The 25,399-nt window shown below is 40.7% G+C and overlaps 1 protein-coding gene across 1 annotated transcript in view; it reads right to left on the minus strand.

Moving 5' to 3' along the window:
• The window catches only part of STAC (SH3 and cysteine rich domain), a 106,379-nt gene extending 80,980 nt beyond the window's left edge, over positions 1-25,399 (minus strand). The window contains exon 1 of the mRNA XM_004676329.2: positions 25,176-25,399. Coding sequence (XP_004676386.1) covers positions 25,176-25,286 — 111 coding nt within the window. The 5' untranslated portion in view covers positions 25,287-25,399. The remainder of the gene's footprint in view (positions 1-25,175) is intronic.

A 25,399-nucleotide genomic window follows, 5' to 3' on the forward strand; every position in this document is an offset into this window, starting at 1 on the left:
AGGGCCCTAATTAGAATTATTTTAACGGTAATAACTTAGAAGTGTTTTAACAGTAATGAAAATACCACAACTTGGGTTAACAAAACATAAAGGAAGTATATGTTGGCAGGGAGGGGATGAAGGAGGAAGTCAAGTTGTGCTAATTTCTTCATTTTTTATGGAGGAAAAGTGACAGTAACAGCTACAAAGGTCTTAGTTACAGGTTATGCTGGGTCCTGCCTATGTGTCAGACACCATGTGTAGCACTTTACATGTGCCAACTGTTTTTTCTGGATGCCTGGCAGCATGGAAAATAAGTACATCAGGGGCAGGCCAAAGACCTGTGGCAAATTCCCAAATGGAATATGCATTTAAGATAAGTGTAATAGATAATTTAAAAACTGACAGGTCAACATTTGCAGCAAGTTATTTATTTATACAGATTTTATTTACTTTTGTGTTGAACTGGGGTATAGGTCAGAGGTGCTGGGGATGAGAGGATTCACCAGAGACAGAACGGCGAGCAGAACAGTTAGTTTTGCTGAAATACACTGCTGAGGGGAGCAGCAGGTGAGATAGGAGAGGTCTGCTGTGCTATGGGGGTCACTTCCCTGGCTGGGGATCGAACTTAGGCTGTTGCAGAGGGCTACCATAGTGCTAGTGCTGAGACTCAACCCCTGTGCCACCAGGGAGGCCCAGCAATAGCAATTTTAGATGGATAAATGATTAAACAAGCTGCCAGAGAGAACCAACCAGACAAGTAAAAAAAGTATGGTGCTATAAAGAAATCAAGAGAAAGATGGAATAGCAGTCAAGATACTATGGTACAAGCAACTGAAATACTGTAATAAAATGCATATAAAAGCATGAACAAATAGAAAGGCATGCCATGGCATGACTTAACAGTTTTTAAAAAAAGATTTAATTATTCATGCATACAGAACTGAGTTACATGCCAGAGGTGGTGAGAGAGTTCACCAGAGATGGAATGGGGAGCAAACAGGCAGATTGACAAAATACACAGCTGAGGGGAGCAGCGGGTGAGGCAGAAGAGGTCTGTTGTGCCATGTGGATCACCTCCAGGGTTGGGGATCAAACTTGCACTGAAGTAGCTGCAGCTAGCTTGCAGTGCTGGGCTTTAACCTGTTGCACCACTAGAGAGGGCCGACTTAACATCTTTTTACTAATTTGTTCCAAGTAACTATAAGAAACCAATGTGGGCCCTCCCTGGTGGTGCAACAGGTTAAAGCACAGCACTATGAAGCTGTCCATTGCTACATGAGTTCGATTTCCATCCAGGGAGGTGACCTACATGGCGTGGCAAACCCCTCCTGACCTGCCTGCTGCTCCCCTCAGCAGTGTATTTCAGTAGATCTACCTGTTCTGCTCCCCACTCTGTCAGGGATGAGTTCTCTCACTCCCTGCACCTCTGGCCTACACCCTAGCTCTTGTCTGCATAAATAAATAAAATAAATCTTTGGAAAAGAAAAAAGAAAAGAAACCAATGTGATTCCACCCCAGAGATCTTGGTAAGGACTTTGAATTTCTCTTCACTGTGATGTGTAGTCATTGCCTGATTTTGAGTGCTCTGCATGTTCATAAATAGTTGTTTTGCCTTATCTGTGGAGAAAGTCAGTATTTCTTTAAACAGACGATGGTCTGAGCCAGGGCCACTGCACTGGCAATGTCACAACTGGGGTGTTCTAGACATAGTATGTTGTTGAGTTGATAGGGTTTCTTCATGGGTTGAATGTGGGGTCTGAGAAAGGGGTGTAGCCAAAGATGAGTCTAAGGATCCCCTCCAACATTAGTAGTTGGAGAGGCTGCCATTTACTGTGAGGATGGACATGGGAGGAAAGATAAGCGGTAGGGAGAGAGGCTGGGTACAGGGCAATCTGTTTTTGATGAGTCAGTGTTAAGATGACCACTATGAATCTGTATGAAGATGTCGTGTAGAAAGAGTTCAAATCCCATATGTTTATGTCCCAAACATGACACCAATCTGACCCCATGAGCCAGAGGACAGAGAGTGAGGCACAAGAGTGGACCGTCAGGGTCATGTGTAGCTTGAAGATGAAGAGAAAGATCAGTCTGGAATACAAACTCCTTGAGACTCTAACTTTTTAATCTCCTTTGGCTGCTAAAGTCATCCATATGTTATAAACAAGATGGGGATGTGTTTATGTTTGGTTAATAGTCTCAGCCTGAGAAATGCACTAGTTTTATTTCAAAACAGACAACAGTGAGAACTGCTCCCTTTAAGATTTTCTCCAAAACAAACAATGTATAAATGCACATGTAAATATGGTCATTGTGCAGTGTGATGATGTAACCAATGGCAAACAACTTTGGGGAACTGATCACCCCAAATGGTCAGGGTGTCTGGGTCTGAACTCTGGTTTTGCTTCCTAAAAGCTCTATTAACTTTTCATGAATGGAAATCATTGGCTATTCATATATTTCAAAGATATAATCCCCATAAAACTCTTAGTACTGAGTCTGGGACCTTATTATCAACCCAATAACTATTATTTATTATTGCTTACATTCACGGCAGCATATAGCAAGCACACAGGCACAATCCATATATTCATCTCAAGCAGTTACACACATTAGTAAATCTACACTATAGAACTTGCACACACACAGAAAAATGCCTTACATTTTTGCATTCCTTCACTGCCTGGCTTGCCTGCCTTTGACTTGATAACATTTCTTTTTGATGCTTTTCAAGAATAGAAAGATTATTTTCCTTTTCTCCCAAGAGATGGCTATGACTACAGAGGCTGCCATGCCTTATGCTGGCCATCCTCCTGAATGAATGACAAATACCCTCAGCAAATCACTTTCTCTAAAAATAGACCACCCCAGATGATCTTTAGCTTCAATTTTCATTTCTATATAACCTGAAAAGAAAAAATCCATCTTTTTAAAGAGACTTACTGCTAATCTATCCCAAGCAATGTGACTGAATGAAAATGAACACATCTTCTCTCAGGTTTTACAAAATACCCTCACTTTGCATCATCTACTATTGGATTTACATAATATATAAATGTAAGGCTGACTGATTTATCCATATTCTGCCAGTCAAGGGTTCATGCTGTTGGTTTTATGGACAACTATCTGGAGTATTTTATCTAGATGGTTGAATGAGAGACTTGTCTTGTCTATTTCTACCTCAGATGCCTGTTAATGATTTCAGTGGATACAAAATACCTTCTAGTCACAGACTCCGAGCAGAAGCAGATGAACTCTCTCAGCACTATAAATCAAACCTTTGATGGAAATGTTTCCCCAGTAGGCTTACTGGGTCAAAGACTGCTCAGTTCACATTACCCATACTGCTCAGACGAATCTTTATGCAAAACAAAAACAACTCAAAATAAAACACTTAGCATGCATTTTATGTTTGAAAAATCAACATCCTGATCCAGTGCTCGTGCAGCTTGAGCAAGAACTCTAGCTCCTGAGATCATTAATATGTATAAACCAACTAAATTCTGATTTGGACCCTGCTCCCCTGGTTTAGATTGGTTTAGATTGGAAAGAGGCATTTGATCTAGATCTTAACACTAAATCATTAACAGCTCATCCAAAGTCTATTTTGGCACACTTAATGTGGATTTTCCAACTGAAGCACTGAACTGGAAAGGCCGCAGTATATTTGTCAAATTTTAGATTTATATCCTTTTAAATGTCATTCAATAAAACTGGAAGCAGTGGATTCTGCAAATTTCTTGTTGGAAACTTTGATAAGATTTCCTGGACAGAGGTACCTTCTTTTTATGTTACTATTGTTGTTTTAATTATATTATTGTGATCATAATCATCCTCATCATTATCTTCCGTATTTCCATTTTCAATTATAATATTGGAATTAAGGGACTCAAGATATTTTTCACTGATTTACTGTGCTCTATGTTAAGCGCCAGTTTAAGAATGATACACATAAACGTACACATAGAGACACACAGATACACAGTCATTTAGCTACCTATAGTTGCAAGTATCAGGAGACCCAGTTGAATCTGGGTCCCTTAACCAATAGGATATTGGCTCATGTAACATGATTTCCTAGTGCAAAGAGACACTAGGGGAGGCTATTTTACTAGCAGAACAACATCACAAAAGGCTAGATCCTTTCCATCGTGTTAGTTTACCTTCCTCATCCTAACCTTCAAGATGGCCTCCCTCATGGTCAAAAAATGTCTGCCTGATTGCAAATATACAGCAGCAGAAGAGTAATGGCATCTTTCCTTCTATTTCTCATCAGTCTGGAAAACCTTTCCGTGAAGCTTATCATCATATTTGCCTCCTCTCATTGGCCAGAACTGTAAGCTATGTGCTACCTTAAACCAATCACTGGTTAGGAGAATGAGGCTACCATTATTGATATGGACCAATCAGGATGTGCCTCTTTGGTGCATGGCCTGAGAACAGTGTTTCCTGAAGACATAGTAATACAGAAAAGGGTGAACACCACAGCAATATTAACATTGTTTTAGAAAGGAACAAATGGCATTGAGGTGGGCAACTAACAAGGCCTTCCAGACATGAAGAGACCCCTAGTGGAGAATGATTAGTGGGAGGAGGAGGCTGAGGAGTGAGCACAGTGGAGCAGAAATGAAAGAAGACAAGAAGAACTGAGAAGAACAGGAGAACATTATCCCTTCTCTACAGTATGGGCAGGACCTGTGGATAGGATGAGATAAACACTGTCTTGTTAGGATTCATTGTTATGAAAAAGGTGATGGGACTCTAACTCCAGGCATTATTGTGCTATGGTAGATAAGACTGTCCTGTTTTCCTTGAAGAAGGAAGTTGAATGTTATGAGAATGTCATGTGACAAGACCCAGAAGTGGCCTCTAGTTATGAGGAGTATTCTTAGCCCAAAGCTAAGAAGAAAACTGGACCTTACCCATACAGTTGCCAGGGACTGAATTCGTCCAACAACCAGTGAGCTGGGAAGAGTGTTCACTTCAGGCCCACTTCAGCTTCTGAGTAAGGTGTCAAGCAAAGGAGCCCATTAGCCTGTATCTGGGTGCCTAGTCCATAGAAACTGAGATAATAAATATGAGTTGTTTTAAGCTACTAATTTTGTGATGCAGTAGTAAAACTAATACAGCTAATTTGGATTGTTGGATGAGTGAGAAGTAACTGATACTTTGTATTAAGCCATTGAACTTGGGGCAGGTCACAGCAGCTACTGTTTCCTTAACTATTGATACATGCAATGGAATGAACAAGGTTACTCATAGAAAGTCACTAACAGCCCCATCAAGTGTGAGGAGACTGTCTCCTTTGAAAATCTTGTTACAGATGTGGGCTTTTGGGCCTGACTGGAATGGTTAAGCCTGCTCATGAAAGGGAATTCTGAACAACAATGACATATTGTTACCCCTAAAGTATAACACTTTTCATTTGTAGGATCCAGTTTGTTCCAATGAATTGGGATCTGGTTTGTTCCAATTAATTAGAACCTGGGCCAGATACATACAGACTGATGCTGTTGAGAACCACCAGGAGTGGCTGTCACATTTCTGCAGCCAGAAAGGTCTTATATTTCTGGCAGGTGGTAAGGTTTTGTTTTGGCTTTTGTTCTTTTAAAATAAAACATGTACACCAAAATGAAGCCTACCCAAACAAGAAAGTAAGATCCCAGTTTTTTTCTAGCCTTAAAGGGTCCTAGAACTCTGTGACTATACCAGTGGTTCCCACTGAGGTGAACATACCATCTATACCTGCGGCTCTGCTGGCCCCCGATACATGCTTTCATTTAAGGTTTGCCACAACCTTGCAGAGTAGGTAATGTTAATCTTATTTTAAAAAAATTTATTTATTAATGCATACAGAACTGGGGTACAGGCCAGAGGTGCAGGGGCAGTGAGAGGATTCACCAGAGACAGAGTAGGGAGCAGAACAGGCAGACTGATGAAGTACACTGCTGAGGGGAGCAGTGGGCGATACAGGAGAGGTCTCCCACGCCATGTGGGTCACCTCCCTGGCTGGGGATTGAACTCAGTGCTGAGGCGACTGTGGCTTGTTTGGTACTGTTGCATTTTAACCTATTGTGCCACCAGGCCCAGCATTAGTCCTATTTGATTGATGAGGAACTTGAGGCTTAGAGAGGTGTCTAAGATTACAGTTTTTGAATGGCAGAGACAGGAGTCAAACCTAAGTCCATTTGGCTCATTCATTTGTCTATGAATTCATTGTCATCCATTCAAAGTTCATCTCCAGACACCAGTCATGGGATACTACATAAGAGTATCAGAGCAGGGTTTGGTGAATACTTCTCTGTAAAGACTCAATGAGTATTTTAAGTTTTCAGGATTATATGATCTGTGCCAACTACTCAAATATTTGTTATGATCTGAAAATGGCCACAAACAGTATGTAAATAAGTGAGCAGGGCTATTTTAGTAAAAGTTGAATTACAAAAGCAGGCAGTGGGCTGGGCTTGCTGTGCAGACTGTCGCATCTATTCTGACCTATGGGTGAAGCACTAGCTTGATTATCAGGTAGCTGAGGAGGTTCCTCTGCAGTTCCCTGGCTGAGTAGATCTCTCCCTGGATCCATCAGGCTGGGTAGGGCAGTCTGCTTAGGAAAGATGGGCAGGGTCAAGCATGCAGGATGGAGATCCTGACAGATGCCATCCTGAAGGTTGACTTAAGGTTTGAATACTTTCCTGTACTTATTCCTGGAGAGAACAGACTTTATTATCTTACTGTGGTCACAATTTTCAAAGTCTGGAATGATCTTAATCTCTGCTCTGGTCTGGTTCCTGAACCCATCTAGGTAACCTCCCTAGGTGAAGGCTTTAGGTTATTTAGGCAGAAATAACCTAAACCTGAGTCTTGAAGATAAATAATGGGACCTGTAGGGTGAGCAGCTTTTAATTACTCATCTGGAGACCTGCCTTGATCAGCCCCCACTTTCATCCCCAACTGATTTTTTGCATTTTCTGACCCTTAGCTTAGCATGGGGAGTGGTCCCTCAGCTTCACTGGGAACATCTGATCTCCCATCAGCAAGCACCAACTTCAGAACCTATTCTGGCCAACAATTTTCTCTCCCCTTGTTTCTCCATCACTTCAGTGCTCTCTGCTTCCAGTCTTCCAGTTTCCTAATGAATGACAGCCTGCTGATGGTATGTATCTTATTTTCCCACTATGTTATCTTTTAATAGTTAAATACATACGCCTAGGCTGGTTTCTGAATGATGAGGTTTTAATGATCTTTCAAGTAGGATGACCTTTCAGAGCATTGCACAGCCTCAGTCTGTTTTCCTGGTGTTTGGGGCAGGTTCACCTACTGCGAAGGGACTGTGAGAATTAGAAACTGGAAATTTAACAGTAGGCAGTCAACAACCTTAGTGGAGGGTGTTGACCTTTACTGCCTGCACTGCATTGAGTTTACCAAGCTTTGCTGGAGGGAAATGTAATACAGTAGGTCCTTGAATAACATAATTTTGTTCAATGGGCTTATAATACATATGGGACAGAAGCATATTCCAGCTGGGGTCACTGCCTGTGTAGTCTGCATGCTCTCCCCATGTCTGTGTGGGCTTTCTCTGGATGTTTGCTCTTATACCCCAAAGATGTACACATCAGGGTCACCAGCCTATCTCACTTGTCACTCAATTCCTTTTGGAGTGATTATGGGGTATTGGGACTGCACCCCAAGAGAGAATGGTTCTAGCCAGGATTGAGTTCTGCTTTCTACCCTGAACTGCTGAGATCAGTTCTGGTCACCCATGACCCTGATCTGAAATGAATGGGTGAGAAAATGACTGACTGGATAAATTAACAAATGAATGAAATTACTGTTTAATACTGGAAGTGTTTGAGACTTTATTTAGAAGTTTGGTGATATTTTCATGACCATAAATATGCCCTGGGAACATAACTCTTCTATCAATATATTTATGTTAAAATCAGTTTTATTATACATCCTTTGGCTTAAAGGCACAGTTTTCCAGACCCTGTCAATGGTGTACTTGACCTGAGGACTTACTGTCTTCAACTGGGTTGCCGTGGGACGCATCCTGTCACAGGACACTCAGCCAGTGGAGTTTCCCTTGCAGCGGAGTTTTCTTTGCAGAGAAGAGTGAGCAACCTGAGTACCAGCACCCAGCACCTAGCCTGAGCCATGCAGAGATGAGGGGGTTAGGACAGGGGGCTCAAGCAAGTACCTCTGGTAGATTCTGGTTGCTCATCTGGAAAGTGGGTGTAAGAACAAGATCTGCTTAGCAAGGTTGTTGTGAGGACTGAACAAGACCTGGAAAATGGTGGATCCTGACTGATCAGCACAGGCTCAGTAGCTCCCATATCTTCCCACCAGCTTGCTCCGTTCTCTGGCTTGCTCCTCCCCTCATGACCCTCTAGCTTCCTCTCCCCTTCTACTCTTCCTGTGGTTCCACTATTCTTCTTTTGTTTTTACTGAACTGGACCATTATAAAACTTTTTATTGAATGCTTACTTTCTTTGGCCTGGTAGGGTATAAAATTTGAAAACAGATGCAAGTGTTTTCCCTTTAAGCCATTATTGCTGTAGGAATGTGGATGTGGCAAAGTAGACAGATAGACAGAGCCAGAAGTGGGCAGGAATCTCAGAATAGACTGTATAATCTCACTCCTCTGTTTCAACTATTTCCTGATCTGGTAAATGAGGATCAAATGAAATGATGTCTGTAGATCACCTTGCCTAGCAAGTCCTAGGGAAAAGCCCAGCCCCTCTTCCTACTCCTTCCCTTGTGCTGACGAGACTCTGCAGTGGGGGTGGCCCTGCGGGTGTGGGGCATGGGAACAGCGCTTAGAAGGAATGCAAGTTTGGTTCAATCCTCTGATGCTATTATCTTGAAATTCTTAGTAATGTTTGAACAAGGTGCTCCTGTTTTCATTTTGTGCCAGACCCCATAAGTTATGTAGCTGCCCTTGCTTGCTCTTACACAATTCATGGAAGAATCTACATTCCATCTTTCCAGTCGGCCCAGAAGCAGCAGGGTCCCAGGCGCCTGCAGACACATAAGGGCCCACTGCTCTGAGCAGCAGCTCTCCTGGCCTAATCTCCATTCAAGTTCCTAAAGCAGCCAGTGAGGCTCTCTCAGTTCTCTGCAGCAGCTCTAGCTAAGTCCACTATGACATGCTTACTATTTTCTACCCAGGTCCTTATGGCAGCTCTCAGCAAGGTTTTGGAAGGGATACAATTATTGGGTTTTGTGAATGACTTTTAAAGGAATGCACATTCTTTGCGTCCAAGAAAACCTCTAGGAACATGCTGGACAAGGCAGGCTCATCTGATGCATATGTGGACTAACGTCCATCCTCAACTGCGAAATCCTTGCCAAGAAATTGTATAGCTGGGAGGTTCCCCTTTGCATCCATCACGAGCTTCTGGTTGGCCATATGTTCTTTTATTTTCAGAGGGGACAGAACAGGGTTTAAAAAGCCAGTAGAACTCTAGAAAGTAAGCATTGTGCCTTTTCCTGGTTGTTTCACAATGAATATAAAAAGCTGCTTTCATCAGGTGTCTAACAAACTTTTTCCTTCTTTTTCACATGTAGTACACTTTTACTTAGCCAAAAACTTTAGCAAAATTTCTAAGTGTAGAGAATGAAAATGAATAACTCTTGTGGCAGGTAGAACCGGAGATGGTGGGTCCAGTTGGTGCCCACCCTCATCTTTTGGGGTCCTTGGGGCCATCACCCAGCTTCAGCACCCTCAGCTAATGGGTGCTATCTTCCCTGGGGGATCACACAATCCAGCCCCCAGCTCTGGGGCCAAAGACTGAATGGCACAAAGTGAAGCAGACTGACCGTACTGCCTTTGGCAGGGGCCACAGGAGCTCTAAGCCAAGACTTTCCCGTACATGCCCTCTTGCTTACCCCTTCACCTGCCTGTCCTGCTCACTCTCCTTCTGGTAATGCAGTGCAATAAATTTCATCTTTCTGAACCTTCTTTCTACTTCTAGAACTTAAAATGAAAGATAAGGGGATAATAAAAAAATACAAGCCCAGTAAATTCTGCAACGACTTATATGTAGAAAGCAAGTTTCCTTAAAGTTAGTCCTGATTTGACTTGAGTCAGAGTTTGACATTTTTTCCTTCCCTCCTACTTCTTTCTTTTTTCTTTCCTTTCTTCTTCTTCGAGTCTGTCCTTCCTCTTGCTCCTCACCATCTCTCTTTCCCTCCCTCCCTGTCTTTCTTTTCAAATACTTTACAGATTAGGGCTCTCCCTGATGACACAACGGGTTAATGTGAAGCTAGCCACAGCCACTTCAGTGTGAGTTCGATCCCCTGCTAGGGAGGTGACCTACATGACGTGGCAGACCTTTCCTGACCTGCCCATTGCTCCCCTCAACAGTGTTTTTCAGTCGATCTGCCGGTTCTGCTCCCCACTCTGTGTCTGGTGAATCTCTGCACTGTCCCTGTGCCTCTGACCTGTACCCCAATTCTGTGTACATAAGTAAATAAATCTTAAAAGAAACTAAATACTTCATAGATGATATTAGAATAGTCTTATTACAATGCTCATACATCAGCAGGTGACATTTAGTTTGACCATTGATGATGAGGTCAAACCTTTCACTCTTCTCATGGCATCGGTAAGTTTCACAGCTGCTCTCCAGAGCTGGGAATAGGTGCAAGGGCTCATAGCACCCTCCTCAGCTCTGAACATCTGTTGACACAGACTGCAGATACACTGAGAAGTGAAGGTCCAGTGAAGAACCAGGAAGGGTCCTGCTACGAAGCTAGAAGGTCTGGCATTTTGCTCTTGTGTCCTGATATACAAGTTCAAAATATCTCTCCCCTTTAACACAATGTATTACAAATCAGAGCATCACTGGCTTTTTCTGTTACTGCCTACTGTCCGCCAAAGTCACCCTACAGACAGTCTATATCAAGAACTGTGCTGAGGGCCCTCCCTGGTGGTGCAGCGGGTTAAAGCACAGCACTGAGAATCTAAAGCTGCTTCCGCATGAGTTCGATTCCCGCCTGCCCCAGAGGTGACCACATGGCGTGGCAGACCTCTCCTGACCCGCCCGCTGCTCCCCTCAGCAGTGTACTTCGTCGATCTGCCTGTTCTGTTTCCCACTCTGTCTCTGGTGAAGCCTCTCGCCGCTCCTGAACCTCTGGCCTATACCCCAGTTCTGTATGCACAAATAAATAAATCTTTAAAAAAAAAAAAAAAGAACTGTGCTGAAATAATTCTAACCACAAGAACAAACAAATCACATAGAAAACAATAAATATTGTTTTCTCACAGTCATAGAATCCAAGGAATTTTAGAGCACTTGGGTTTTGAGGACTAGATTGAAATTATTCCTTCTTGGAGAAAGACTCTATACAGCAATTAAGAATCTTTAAGTCTGAGAGGTTGAGTGGGTTGTGTTGTGGTCTGACGTGAAGTGTCTTGATTTTATGTTGTGCTCTTGTTTTCATGGAATGAACCATAAGCGGTAGGTTTTAATTTTGTAAGCTGTTTTATTCTTTTGCTCTTTTTTACCTCATGCAATTTATTCATGGAACGTTTATTTTAATCATTTTAGCTTAAAGGCTATATAGTTGAGTAGAAGAAATACAGTCCAATCTATCAGTTAGAAAAAAAAGTACTCTCCATAGCAATTGACAATAATGAAACCTTATGTTTAAAAATCTATCTTTACAAATGTTAATTGGAAGGTCAGATCCATTGGGATAAACACCAGCAAAATGAGCAACACATTAAGCATCTGGTTAAAACATATTAATTAAATGAATGGATACCAGCAACTTCACTTAGTCAATTTGCCTTTTGAATAGAATTAAGAAAAATAAAACCTATAAGGAACTCAGCAACTGTGTTATAGAAAAGATAGCCAAGAATTAGGAAACACAAGCAAAAAGCTTACCATACTAATTATGAAATGCAAAACAAAAGCAGAAAAGAAAGACACTTTAAATGTCTTATCTCCTATTAACTTTTTTGATAGTCCTGTGGGTTCAGTGTCTGTTTTGTTTTAAGGACCATGAAATCCCAACTAGTCTGATGATTTATTTTGTATTACAAAAGCAAATTAGAAGAAGTAAGTTAGAATTCTCAAAGTAGTCTGGAGAGAAGGATGTTCTTTATGTGGGAGGAGATAGGAAAGTGTTAGAGTCAGACACAAGAATAAAAAAAGCACAGCAGGCCCTCCCTGGTGGCGCAGCGGGTTAAAGCACTGCACTAAGAAACTAAGTCACTTCCGCATGAGTTCGATTCCCGCCTGCCCCGGAGGCGACCACATGGCGAGGCAGACCTCTCCTGACCCGCCCGCTGCTCCCCTCAGCAGTGTACTTCGTAGATCTGCCTGTTCTGCTTCCCGCTCTGTCTCTGGTGAATCCTCTCACCCTCTGCATCTCTGGCCTGTACCCCAGTTCTGTACGAATAAATAAATAAATCTTTAAAAAAAAAAAAAAAGCACAGCAATGTGGACTCAGGAGTGCAAGGAACAGCTCTCTTGCACACAGAAAGTTTAATCACTGCTATTTAGAATGGCCATCTTGAGTAATCCAGAAAGGGAATTATAAAAACAATATACTGCAACTGCTTTGAAATTTACAAAGCATTTGCAACTCTGTTATGTGAATGAGATTCTAGGTAGAACATTCAAAGTAGGGAAATGTGAATGAGATTATAGAAAGATTTACAGACATATTTCTCAACAGGGAAATTCTTAGTACATAAAAGAACACTTTCTCTGCCATCAGGAGGTTGAGTCTCTTCTCCTGGGCTTCCTTGCCTGATAAGATTTCCCTGAAACCATTAATATGGAAAGAAGTCATTCTCTGTACCCTGCCACCATCCCTATATGGAGCTCTAAGAAAATGTTAGTGGAAAAAAGTAGTAACTAATTTTATAGTTGTTGGTTATCGGAAATTATTCCCATTTTTCAATCATAAATTTATAGGAAAGGATTTATTGCATCTGTACCTATAACTTTTGATGTTACTTTTCTACTTTACCTTGAATTTCTTAATGAAACTTGGTAGAAAAATGTCATTCAATGGACAGAGATTCACTCTACAAGTGACTTCCTGCATGTATATTCAAGTCATGTATACCACATGATGAATGTTTGGTTTAATATCTGCTAAATTATATACCTACAACATCAGTCTGCAGCTCTCACTAAGCTTTTAGAGTAAGATCAATTAGATGAGCAGGAAACTAATCCTTCTCTTATAGAAATAATAACAATTATTCACCAGAAAGATTCCCCACCTGAAGGACATTATTCCAATCCAAGTTCTGCGACTGTCGTTAGTAGGTGCCTATTGATGGCAGATGTGGGCAGAAGAGCCTGAGTGTGTGTCTTTTAAAGTCACACGTTTTAGGAGATGAGAGATAAAACTCTGGAAGCAATGGTGAGGTGCCTCCCCAACAGCCAGGCCTGATGAAGCAGAAAAGAGCCACCACTTGGAGACCTGGGGAGAGGACGAGATGTCCGAGTAGGAAGTGGAAGTCACATGAGAGAGGCTGGGGGGTGAAGTGGTGTGGCTGACGGTTCTAGAAGGTAGAATGCAGGCTACCGGCCTCTTGGAAAGGAGGCAGATGGGGCTGGGTTAGTGGCAGTGCAGGCCTCATGAAGGTGGAATTGTGAGAGGAGGAGGCTCTGTAGACTTGGGCTTCTTCTGATGATCAGCACCCCTGGGAGAAGGGTCTGTCAGGTCTGATTTGCAGTTCTATATAGTGCTTTGCACTATAGTTACCACTGCTCCCAGCTCTGAGGGGAAGATGCTGACTGAGCCTTCAGCTTTGTGGCCATTAGGAATAGGCAACAGGTATAGGTTTCATTTTCAGATAAAGGAAGCACCTGCTGGGTGCCAGCAGGCACCTTGTCTCCTGCCCACTTGCTGTCTAACAACCTTTGGCTCAGATTCCCTGGCAGTCATTGAGGCTAACTTCTTCATTTCTGGTTTGGTTGATCTCATGAGTGATGCTCATCACAGGAAGAACACACAAGAATGGGCTGGCCACTGATGTGACAATGCTGAGTTTTGTTGAAAGCACACTGAAGTTCTAATGCCTGGAGGCATTGAGACAGGTTGTCTAAAAGCAACTGAATATATTGGGCGAGGGAACAGAAGAGGTCTGACTGTTATTAGCTTTGGGAGTTATCAGCTGGTGGGTGAAACAGAAAGAGCAGATAAAGATGTGCAATAAGAAGCCAGGGAAATTATGAAAAGTGAGAAGGGGTGGGGATTGAGACTAGGTTGGGGAAGGCTGACAATTGAATGAAAGGAGAGGAGGGAGCCAGAAGGATAAGGGAGGAGCTGTTATAGCACAGGAAAAGGATCAAAGGACTGTGAGGGATTTAAGGAGAAAGCAGGGGATGCTTCTCCTTGGTAATGTGGAGATGAGAACACTGTGTTTATATCTCCCAATTCCAAATCCAGTCTAAGGCTGAATGTTAGATTCATATAGAGAGCTACAAAAAGGGGTGTTCGTAGGACAGAAGCTCATAAACATGCTGCCAAAGAAAGTGAAGAATGACAGAAGGCAGGTCCTAGGACTGTTTGACAATAAATAACTCTTTCTGAGATGTCAAGAAGATTTAGATGAAATGGATAATTTTCTAGCCAAATACAAGTTCGTCAACCTGACACAAGCTATTTTAGAAAACAGAGTTAAAAAGTAGAAAAGATGTTTTTAGATTTATTTTAAAAAAGATATAACGTTCAGATATTATTGGAAGCTGGTATTTTCTCCCCAAACATCCAAAGAATGATTCTATAAAGTTGTTATTCAGAAAACAAGGCAACAATAGACATCTTCCCAAATTATTATTATTATTATTTTTAAAGTATTTATTTGTACATACAGAACTGGGATACAGGCCAGAGGCTCAGGGGCGGCGAGAGGCTTCACCAGAGACAGAGTGGGGAGCAGAACAGGCAGATCAGCAAAGTACACTGCTGAGGGGAGCAGCGGGCGGGTCAGGAGAGGTCTGCCACGCCATGTGGTCACCTCCGGGGCGGGCATCGAACTCATGCGAAAGTGGCTTTAGCTTCTCAATGCAGTGCTTTAACCCGCTGCGCCACCAGGGAGGGCCCCCAAATTATTTTTTAAAACTAAAGTCTGACCAAGGGCACAAAGTGAGTTATAAAATAATCTCCCTTATGGGTATACATGTAAAAATAATAAAGTATTGGCAATCAAAACCCAGCAGTTTATTAAAAGAAAATTTCCCTGGCCAAGTAGGACCTTTTCCAAGAATGGAAGAGTTTAATATTAGGCTAGCTATTAATATAATACAGCACATAAAGAGGCCAAAGGACAAAAAAAAAAAAAAAAAAAAAAAAAGAGAGAGAGAGAGAAAGAGATCACATGATTACCTTAATACTTGCCAAAATCTCACTGGAAACAATTCCACATCCATTACTGATGGAAACTCTTAGTAAGCTAAGAACATTGCCCATCTTTAACACACGAAAGACTGTCTCCCTTTGTGAGCATGAGTAGGAAGTTTGGAATTTGTATAGAAGGAGGTCTCCAGGAAGATTTAGTTGGAAATGGGTATGTTGAAGATGAATTTATAAAGCACTGGCTTGTGTTTCTCAGGACGAATGTGAATTTGTGATGACTTCCAGAGTGGCTAAAGAAACAAGAGCTGAGGCCATCTCTTAGCACCAATGCTCAATACCACACAGCATAATGCTGGTGACTTTTAAAATAAGCTCAATACCTCTGCTAACATTTACCATATTTAGGAGTTTGCATGCAATAACTCCTGTCCTTTCCTACCCTATTCCAATAAATTAATTATACCTAGGGAAGTAACATTTTGATAGTAGATATTACAGTCTGATGAGCCATAATATCCATGTTGCGGATGGACACGATGATGTTCACTTTACAGAAAGAATAGTGGCCCTCAGGAAGTGAAAGACAAGGAAGCTTGGTAAGTGACATCAGAAAGTGGCACAGGGTATGTGAACACAGTTGTGTCTGGCTCCAGAGTCTGTGTTCTAAAACAGCAAGCAACACTGTATTTCTTTATTAATGAATGACAAATGGACTCCAAAAGATCCTGGATTACAAGATTAATATAAAAATAAATTTCCCAGCGGCTAGCTATTACCAGTTATAAATTAAAGTGATGGTTCATAATAAAAAACCTAAAGCATAAGATACGTAGGGAATAGCTGAAAGAGAATTGGACAAGAAGTGTTTCAAATATTCTCATGCATCAATGAGTGGCAGAAAAATTGTTTCAATAATTAAAGATTAATATTATGATCCTGGATGAGAAATCCCCTTATTTGCAAAGATTTTGCTAAAAAGATTCTAAAAGTTTCATGCAATTACTTTCAAAATATTTTTATAACTTGATGGGGAAGTAAAACTCACAGGAGTTGTATTGCTAATAATCAATCTATTATAAAGCTACAATAATTAAAACATTATACTAGTAATGCCCAATTACAGTACAGTAAAAAAAAATGCAAAATCATTAGAATATAACAGATGATAAAGGAGAACCTAGAACATATTATCATTCATTGCATAATAAATGTAACATTTCAAATCAGTGAGAAAAGAATGAATTATTCAACAACTGGTTTTAGAAATATTCATTAACCATTTGGAAAAAATTATATTTTTTCTGTATCACGTAACAACATCAGTTCTAAATCTATTCAAATGGTAAAAGTGAAAAATATATATGAACTATTTAGAGGAACACGTAGGTTAATATTTATGTACTCCAAGGTTGGGAAAGACCTTTCTAAATATAAGTCTAAAGAAGACACCATTAAGTTTGAGATATTTAAATGCACAAAAAAGAAATCTTCCACATTGAAAATGTACTAAAACTGAAAACAGACTTCAATCTAGGGAAAAGTTAGTTCATGGTTTTAAAATTTTAAAGCACATTTAAAAAAATAAATAGGAAATGGACGAATCTCTATTAAAATGAATAGAACAATGAATAGATAACTCACAAAAGAAAAAAGACACATAATAAACAGTAATACAGCCTCCACACTGAACAGATGTGATTAAAACAATAAGAACACATTTGTTCTTTAAATTACTCAACAGCAAAAAAACAAATAACATATTTTAAAAATAAGCAAAATCTTAAAGACATTTCTATAAAAATGTACAAATGCTGAATAAGTACATGAAATGATGTTCACCATCACTAATTATTAGGCAAATGCAAATCAAAACCACAATGAAATACCATTTCTTACCTACTAGGATAAAAAAGATCAGAAAATAACAAATGCTGGTGAAAATGTGGAACCATGGTACATTCTGATGATACTCTATAACTATGTGAAAAACAATGTGGTAATTCCTCAAAAACTTAAACATAGCATTAGCATATAATCCAGCAAGCCCACTTCTGCTTACATAAACAAAAGAACTTAAAACAAGGGCTTGAAAATATTTGTATGCCCAGGTTCATAGCAGCATTATGCATGATTACCAAAGGGTGGACACAAATCAAGTGTCCATCAGTAGATGACTAGGTAAACAGAATGTGGTATCTACAGAAAATGGAATATTATTCAGCCTTTATGAAAAAGAATCTTCTAGTGCATACCACCAACTGTTGAGTGAAATAAGTCAGTCACAAAAACACAGATATTATAGGATTCCTCTTAAGCACCTAGACAGAAAAAGAAATGTGGTGGGCTGGGGACTGGAAGGAGATGAGTGGGTGGGGAATTACTGTTCAGTGGTTGTAGAGTTCCAGTTTGGGAATGTAAAGAAGTTTTGGAGACGACTGTACAACAATATGAGCATATTTAATGCCACAAATAGGCAAAATGATAAATTTTAAGTATATATATTTAAGGACAAATAAAAAAATAAACAAAACAAGGATTTTGATGACTACAAAAAATGGAAATCTAAACAAGGAAAGTGAACTCGAAAAAAAATTCTCACCAATTCAGATTGAAGGTAAAGGAATTTTAGCATAGACATGAAGGCGAAAAATCAAAGAATCAACATTTCCCTGGGAATTCATAATCCTAGATTTGCTTTCACATAGATTTGGGGGACCCCCAAACTGAAAACAGTCACATGAAATTTGGTTCCAGATATTGGGTTTGGAAGAAGCAAATACCCTGGAGTGGGAAAAATTACTGGAAAATCTAATAGTGTAAACACGTACATTTTTTCTAAATAGATTTATAGATTTAATATAATCTCAATCAAAATCCTAGCACTTGCTTTGGTGGAAACTGATGAATTGATTTGAAAATGCATATGGAAATGTCAAGAGCCAAAAATAACCTAAACGTCTTTGAAAAGAAAAGAGCATAGAACAAAGTCTTACTCTGGCATACATCAAGCCCCTTTGACCATGTCATTCTACTCAGGAGCGATGTGCTTTTACAAGGGCAGATAGACCAGTGGGGCAGAACAGAAACCTCCACATAAACTGGAAAAAAAAAAGCCACTAGGTTTATGGCACAGGAAGCAGTGCCATGCAAGCATGAATCTTGACCCTACCTCACACCATATACATGAAACAACTCCAAATGGATTATAGACCGTATGTGAAAGGTAAAACAGTAACATTTCTAGGAATAATATTTGCGCATAACTTCATGACTTTGAGGGAGGCAAGGATTTCATAAGCAAAACACAACAAGCTCTCACAAGCATAATTGGAAAATTAAGTCACTATAATAAACTAATAGATTCTGTTAAGAGAAAAAGTAAGTCAGAGAGTAGCAAAAATAGCTAATCGAATACATTTAGCTCTCAAAGTACTTCTTCTAAAATAGGTAAAGAATGCCTACAATTTAAAAAGACAGTTTAATAGGAAAATAGACAAAACCTCAAACATCCACGTCACAAAAGAGGATATTCAAAGGACAATTGAGATGAGAAAGGCAGTCAGCACTGAGCGTTGCAAGGATGAGCAGCAGAAAGGACTTGTATAAACCACTGGTAGGATTTGAATTGGTAGAACTGCCAACAACTTTGGAAAGCTGACAACATGTGTGCTCTCTAAGCTGACAGTATTGCTTCTAGGTAACAGGACTTTGCATGCACCATAAGGAATATGTGCAAGAATGTTCATGCATTACTACTTACAGAAGCCCAAAACAAGAAACCATACAAATGTCCATCATCAGTGAAGTAGATAAAGTGTGGCCTATTCATACAGTGGGATGCCATATAACCATGAAAATGAAAACTATTTCTACATACAATGGCACAGATTAATCTCACAACAGTGCTAACTGATAGAAGTTAGACACAAAAGAAGACATGCAATATGATTGCATTTATACAAAGGTTAAAAGTAAGGATAATTAAGTTGCTGGAACTGAAGATGTTATTTACTGTAGGGAGGGTAATGACAGAGGTTTTAGGGACATTCTGGGGTAATGGACACATTCTATAACCTGGGGATTACATGTAATCAAAAGTTTATTTTTTGAATATTTATTAAGCTCTCATTTCTGCAACCTTCTACTTTTTGGTATGCTGTCATAGCTAAAAAATAGTTTACCAAGAAAAAAAAAACCCACTGTAACATAACCTTTCTTTAGGGCACTTGTTAATGAGGACATCTAAATGACCTTAGAAGTGTTTCTATACAGAACTCGAAATTCTACTTCCCATAAAACTAATCAGAAAAATATGCAAATGTTTATGAATCAATCAGGATGTACATTTTAATGTTTTTAAATGTGTGAAAGCTGAGAAAGAACCTCAATATGTCAACAGAAGGGACTGATGAATTAGAGGTGTATGACAGATGAAACAGACTATTTTATCATCTTTAGTATTCAAGTTATCGATTAAGAGCTTGGGAACAGTCTTTGTATAACATAGATAGGGGAAAAAGTACAATAGTGTACCTGCTATTCTGATTTTCTTAAGTGTATATGTGTATGTAAAAGAAAATGTACATAATAGAAGTACAGTGAATAACAATTATTATCTCTAGGTGGTAGTGTGGTGAATGGCTCTTTTTCTCCTATTTTTTCCCTCTGTTTTCCAATTTTGGGAAATATAATATAGAAAATGTATTTGTAAATTTAACATTAAATGAGACACAAACTTCAGATGCAATAAGGAGAAGGATAGACAAATATAGCTACAGAAAAAATTAAATTCCACCCAATGAAACTTAGGGTTTTCCATTTTTGGCACTGAATACTTATTTCTTTTATAATCATGAAAATAACTTCATAACGACACAGTCAACCTTGTAAATCCAGTAGCATCAGAGTAATGCTTAAGACTCTTTGGTGACAGCAGGTTACCTTTGTCAGAACCATTTCAGTGAATTGAAATATAAATGGGAAGGGAAGAAGAGGGAGTAAATACAAATTATTCCTTCAATCACTTTAGCTGGGGGAGCAAGACCCTTGCTTTCTTTGACATGCTGTGATCTGTGTAGACCAGTGTTTATCAAGCTTGGCTGCACAATAAAGTCACAAAAGCACCTTAAAAATAGTACTGATGCAGGGGACCCTCACTTGGAGATTTCAATTTAGTAGGTGTAGCTGAAGCCTGGATTGTCCAGGTGATCTGCTTCCATTTCTTTCTTTCTTCTTCTTCTTTTTTTTTTTAATGTTTACAGAACTGGGGTACAGGCCAGAGATGCGGTGGGTGAGAGGCTTCACCAAAGACAGAGTGGGGAGCAGAAGAGGCAGATCTACTGAAGTACACTGCTGAAGGGAGCAGCGAGTGGGTCAGGAGAGGTCTGCCATGCCATGTGGGTCAGCTCCCTGGTGGGAGGGATTGAACTTGTGCTGCAGTGGCTTCAGAGAGCTTCATAATGCTGTGGTTTAATGGTTGCACTGCCAGGGAGAGCCCTGTTTCATTTCTTTTTACTGTCTTCCTTGAGAAGTTCACTTCCTTATCCCTAAGAGCTTCATATATTAAGTATGGGATACACTGGGCACATAGTAATAAATAGCAATAAATAAATAGTAATAAATAGCAATTGACTGATGGACACAGACATCTTTCTAGAAGATGCAGGGCATGGTCTCACAGTTAAAGATTTCTTCTCATTAGTTTGGAGTGTCATTCAAACTGAGAGGGGGCAGCCAGGAATGAATGGCTTCCCTGGGGCACTGAGTCCTTGATTCACTCCTTAAAAACAGAGTTTACTCACTAGTGAATCTATGACTTATTTTCTTAGGGACAAAATAGCTAGGGTGAAATCTCACTATAATCAATAGCATAACTTATAAGGAAGAAAACCCAGTTATTCTATTGAAATGTCAGTGCTGATTATTTAAACTGTTCCAATGATGGCATTTGGGGTTGGCAAAGTGACCTGAGTCATAGAATTTGAAGCAGAAGGAAAAGCAGTATTTTATGCCTACAGATGTTTACAACATGTTAGGTGTTTTGTATATTCTCAGACCTTGCAAAAATGAATGAAGACTATTTGTATACAATTGTAGCGATAAATCTCACAACATAATGCTAGGTATCAGTACTCTTCTATAGGTTAAGAAGCCAAAGTTCAGAGAATTTAGCAACTTGCATATAGACAGAGGTGGCAATTCATAAAAAGAAGTCTGAACTTTTGTCTATTTGATCTAAGGACCTGTAAGCCCTCCACATCTTCAACTTGTGACCTTAGATCATATAAATGATAGTAAAGAGCATTTGTACCCAAACGTCCTAGTAGACTCTAGTGAGATTTCTATGTTGTCAACAAGTCAGTGGAGAAGACATTCATTGAAATAAGGAATGCAGAGGTCCCTCCCTGGTGGCACAACAGGTTCCCAGTACTATGAAGCTATCCATAGCCACTGCAGCACAAGTTTGATCCCCTGACAAGGAGCTGACCCACATGGCACAGCAGACCTCTCCTGTCCCACCCACTGCTCCCCTTAGCAGTCTATTTCAGTACATTTGTCTGTTCTGTTCCCCATTCTGTCTCTGATGAATACTCTCACCACTCCCCATTCCCAGCACCTCTGGCCTATACCCCAGTTCATTTATGCATAAATAAATAAATCTAAAAAAAAAAAAGGAAGGGATGCTGAAAGATGAAATTTTAAAATATTTGATGGCCTCTGTCAAGCATTTGAAAAATAAATTACATTGTGGTCTTTCTGGTATAGTTAGTGGAATGATAGATGGGTGAAGTTCATTAGTGGCTTTCAAACACTTTTAAGTCAATGAATTTTGTTAAAAAGAAAACCATACAAACTATATCAGCACTTGGTTTACAAGAATTTTCAATGCGGAAATTGTACTGGGGTAACCAAGGTCTAAGGCAAGGTTCTTTGATGGCCTGTTGCCAATAGCTGTTGGTATGAGCTCAAAGCAAGTCATTCCCTCTGCTGGGTCTCAAGAAATGGGGCATTAAAGTAAAATTTGAAAGCTATAGATAGTTTGTTGATCTAATATAAGCTTTGGGTCCTTTCCCAGGGTGATTAACACATACATACAACTGAATGCCTATTCTGGTTGTTCACGGAACTTTAATCATTTCACGTGATAATGTATTTAAAAAAAAAATTCTTAAGATGAGAAGACCAAAACACTACTGCAAATGACTTTTAGTGGCATGTAACATACTTGATTATGATGTTAGGTGAAATGGGAGGAAGTTGGTTCCACTGTGGGTGTTGAGAGCCACAGCCCTGGCTTTCTGTCCCGGCTGTCACTCACCTAGTTATTTGACCTTGGGTGAGGTGCCCTGTCTTTCTGAGTTTCTGCTTTCTGATCCATGAAATGGAAAACTTAGTGTTATTTCCTTCATAGGGTTATTGTTAAAAGTAACATTGTGCCTACATATAAGTATTTAATGGATATTCCTGTTTGCTCACCTAAGTAAATCTATAAATAAATTTAAAAAGACATATGAGATAGATCAAAATATCTAGATTATGACCAATGTGTGATTTTTTTTTCTTTATTTTGTTTGGACTTTTCAATTTCCTTTTCTCTCTTTTTTGTAAATCAAATACTTTACTTTTCAATTTCTACTGAGAATATTTGCTACCTTTAGAGTTAGAGGGAAAAGGTGTTTCTTGAAAAGTAATTTTGAAAGTCTTTCTTGAGGAATTTTCATGCCAGAGGGGTCTGATCCACACCTATCCCATGTCCTGTTTTGACAGACCAACAGCTTCAGAGGAGAGGACGGTGGGATGATTACTACTGACTTACTCACATTTTCTTCACTAGGCTTTCGTCTTTAGTATGAAAGATTGTCATAAATGCCAGTGAACTTTCAAATATGGTGGTTTGAGTGTAGACTGGCTACAGCTTTCCTTCTGCTTCAAGCCATCCTGCTTTCTTGCCACACACCCCTCCAGACCAGCAGTTAGCCTTTCTAAGGCTCAGGCCTCTGTGAGAACCACAAATACCACGTCAAAAATTCAGTCAGGCACACTGTTTTTTACTCCATTTCCTGGGGTTCCTGGCTCTTTCCCATAGAACATTTCCACTGATGAAGAATACCTAAGCCATGACCACAAATTTAGGAGTGTATAAACACACTTCAGTTGTGTAGACCAGTCTGAGAAAACAGATATGTACAAAACTGAAACCTTTATAAGCCAGATGAAACCGTGGCTCATTATGGTTTTTATGTATGAAGATTCTGCTTTGTCAAGGAACTGACATATCTCCATGAACAGCAAACCTGTAATGTTTTCAAACCGTGCTTTACCCAAATGCTACACTCTGTCAGAATACACCTAATGCAGAGCAACTTGTCCAATTCAAAAAGTTCAATACCCAACTCACTCGGGAATTTAGCTACATTCATTTACAGTATTCCAGGTCGCCTCTGAAGTGGCCATCACATGTATCATGAGTTGACTGATGGTTAATGATGGACAATGAAGACCTCTGTCAGAGGAGGGGTGGTTGATACCTCTGGGTCATGAGACTGCTTGGAATTGGACAGTCTGTGGTGAGATGGAGCCATCCCCAAGTAAGGAAGGAAAAGGGTGAATACTGATTGAGTCCCTACACTATGCTGGGTAGACTGAGGTCATTTAGCACAGTTCCTCATGGTGCTTCTGGAAGGTGGTTCTTTTGCCGCCATCCCCAACTGAGTTTTGGAAACATTGATACATATGCCCCAGAAAAAATAAAATTAAAAGAATAATGCAGATCTTCCTGTCTTAGATGACCCTCTTTGAGGTTGACCTTTCAAGGCTGGGAAATGTATAATGCCTAAATTCATGTAAACTGAGTCATGTTAGCTGTGAATTTGATCCTGATGTATCAATGGCTTCAGGAATGTGAATGAAGGGAGACAGGACTGAAGTTTTGTTGATCCCTTGGGACTTGCCTTCCAAACTGGCATCCAACCCCCTCTTCCACTCTGACACAAGCACTGCCTTACATTCCACAGATGCCTGGAGAACTCACAAGGAGATCTAGATAAAGAGCCAGGAGTCCGCTTTAACGAATCCATATAACTACAAACTCCATCTTATGATTCCTACTCCTGGCTGAGATGCCATTTGGCATCTTACTGCTAGCAGCGCGCTTGACTTGATCCTCTTCCAAGATTTCCAAACATGTGCCTGGCACCCACGAGAGTTTCAGAGGAAGTGTAATAGTGACAGAAGTGCTGCGGGGTTGGCGTATGCGAGCGAGTGGCACTCTCATAAAAGCAAGTGTAAGTTCTTTGAGTATTAACTTCCACAAAAGGAACATCAACTTTCCCGCGAACGCGGCTTGCTTAGGTTTTTTTTTTTTTTTTTTTAAATGAGCGGCCTCCGAAGTTAGGCATGAACCCTACAAAGCAAAAGCCCTGTGAGACCCCTGGGATAGACACAACCCTATGTGGCCCTCCATGCTCTGGCTTTTCTGCACTAGCGCGGCTGTCCAGCTCTCGCCTTTAGAAACCGCTTTATGCAGCTCTGGGCGCAAGCAGGTTCAAAGCACAGAACAACCAAACCACCATCACCCCAGAAAGCGATCTCTGAACCCGGAGTCAGCGTGGACTGCGTGGGCTTGCAGGCTAGAAGCCCAGCGAAGCCTCGGGTCTGTGTGGACAGGCAGGCTGGGGCCAGGGGACGTGGTCTAACATCACGAACATTCACGTCTCAAGGGGGGGTAGAGTCCTTGCGCCCTGGTGGAACCAGGGGCGCGTCTCAGTCTCCGGCGCCAGTGCCAGGTCAGAGGAGACAAAGGTGGACGGAGAAAGGAGGAGAAGGACAGTGAGTTTGTGTTCTCTCGGGGCAAGTGCGCGCGGTACCTTGGATTCCTGGCTGCCGGTGGACGCAGGAGAGGGCGGCTGCTCGGCGCTCGCCGCCTCCTTGGGCAGCCCGTCCACGCCGTCCTCGCGGGCGCCGCTCGGAGGGATCATCTTGGCGGCGCGGGAACGGTGTTGGGCTCCCGGAGGAACAGCGAGGCTCACCTTCCTCCGGCGCGCCCTCCCCGCCGCGCAGGTCGCTCAGCTCCGGGTCCCGGGGATTCCCA

This window comes from Condylura cristata, unplaced genomic scaffold (assembly GCF_000260355.1).
Source record: "Condylura cristata isolate star-nosed mole 26May11 unplaced genomic scaffold, ConCri1.0 scaffold00004, whole genome shotgun sequence".
NCBI lineage: Eukaryota > Metazoa > Chordata > Mammalia > Eulipotyphla > Talpidae > Condylura > Condylura cristata.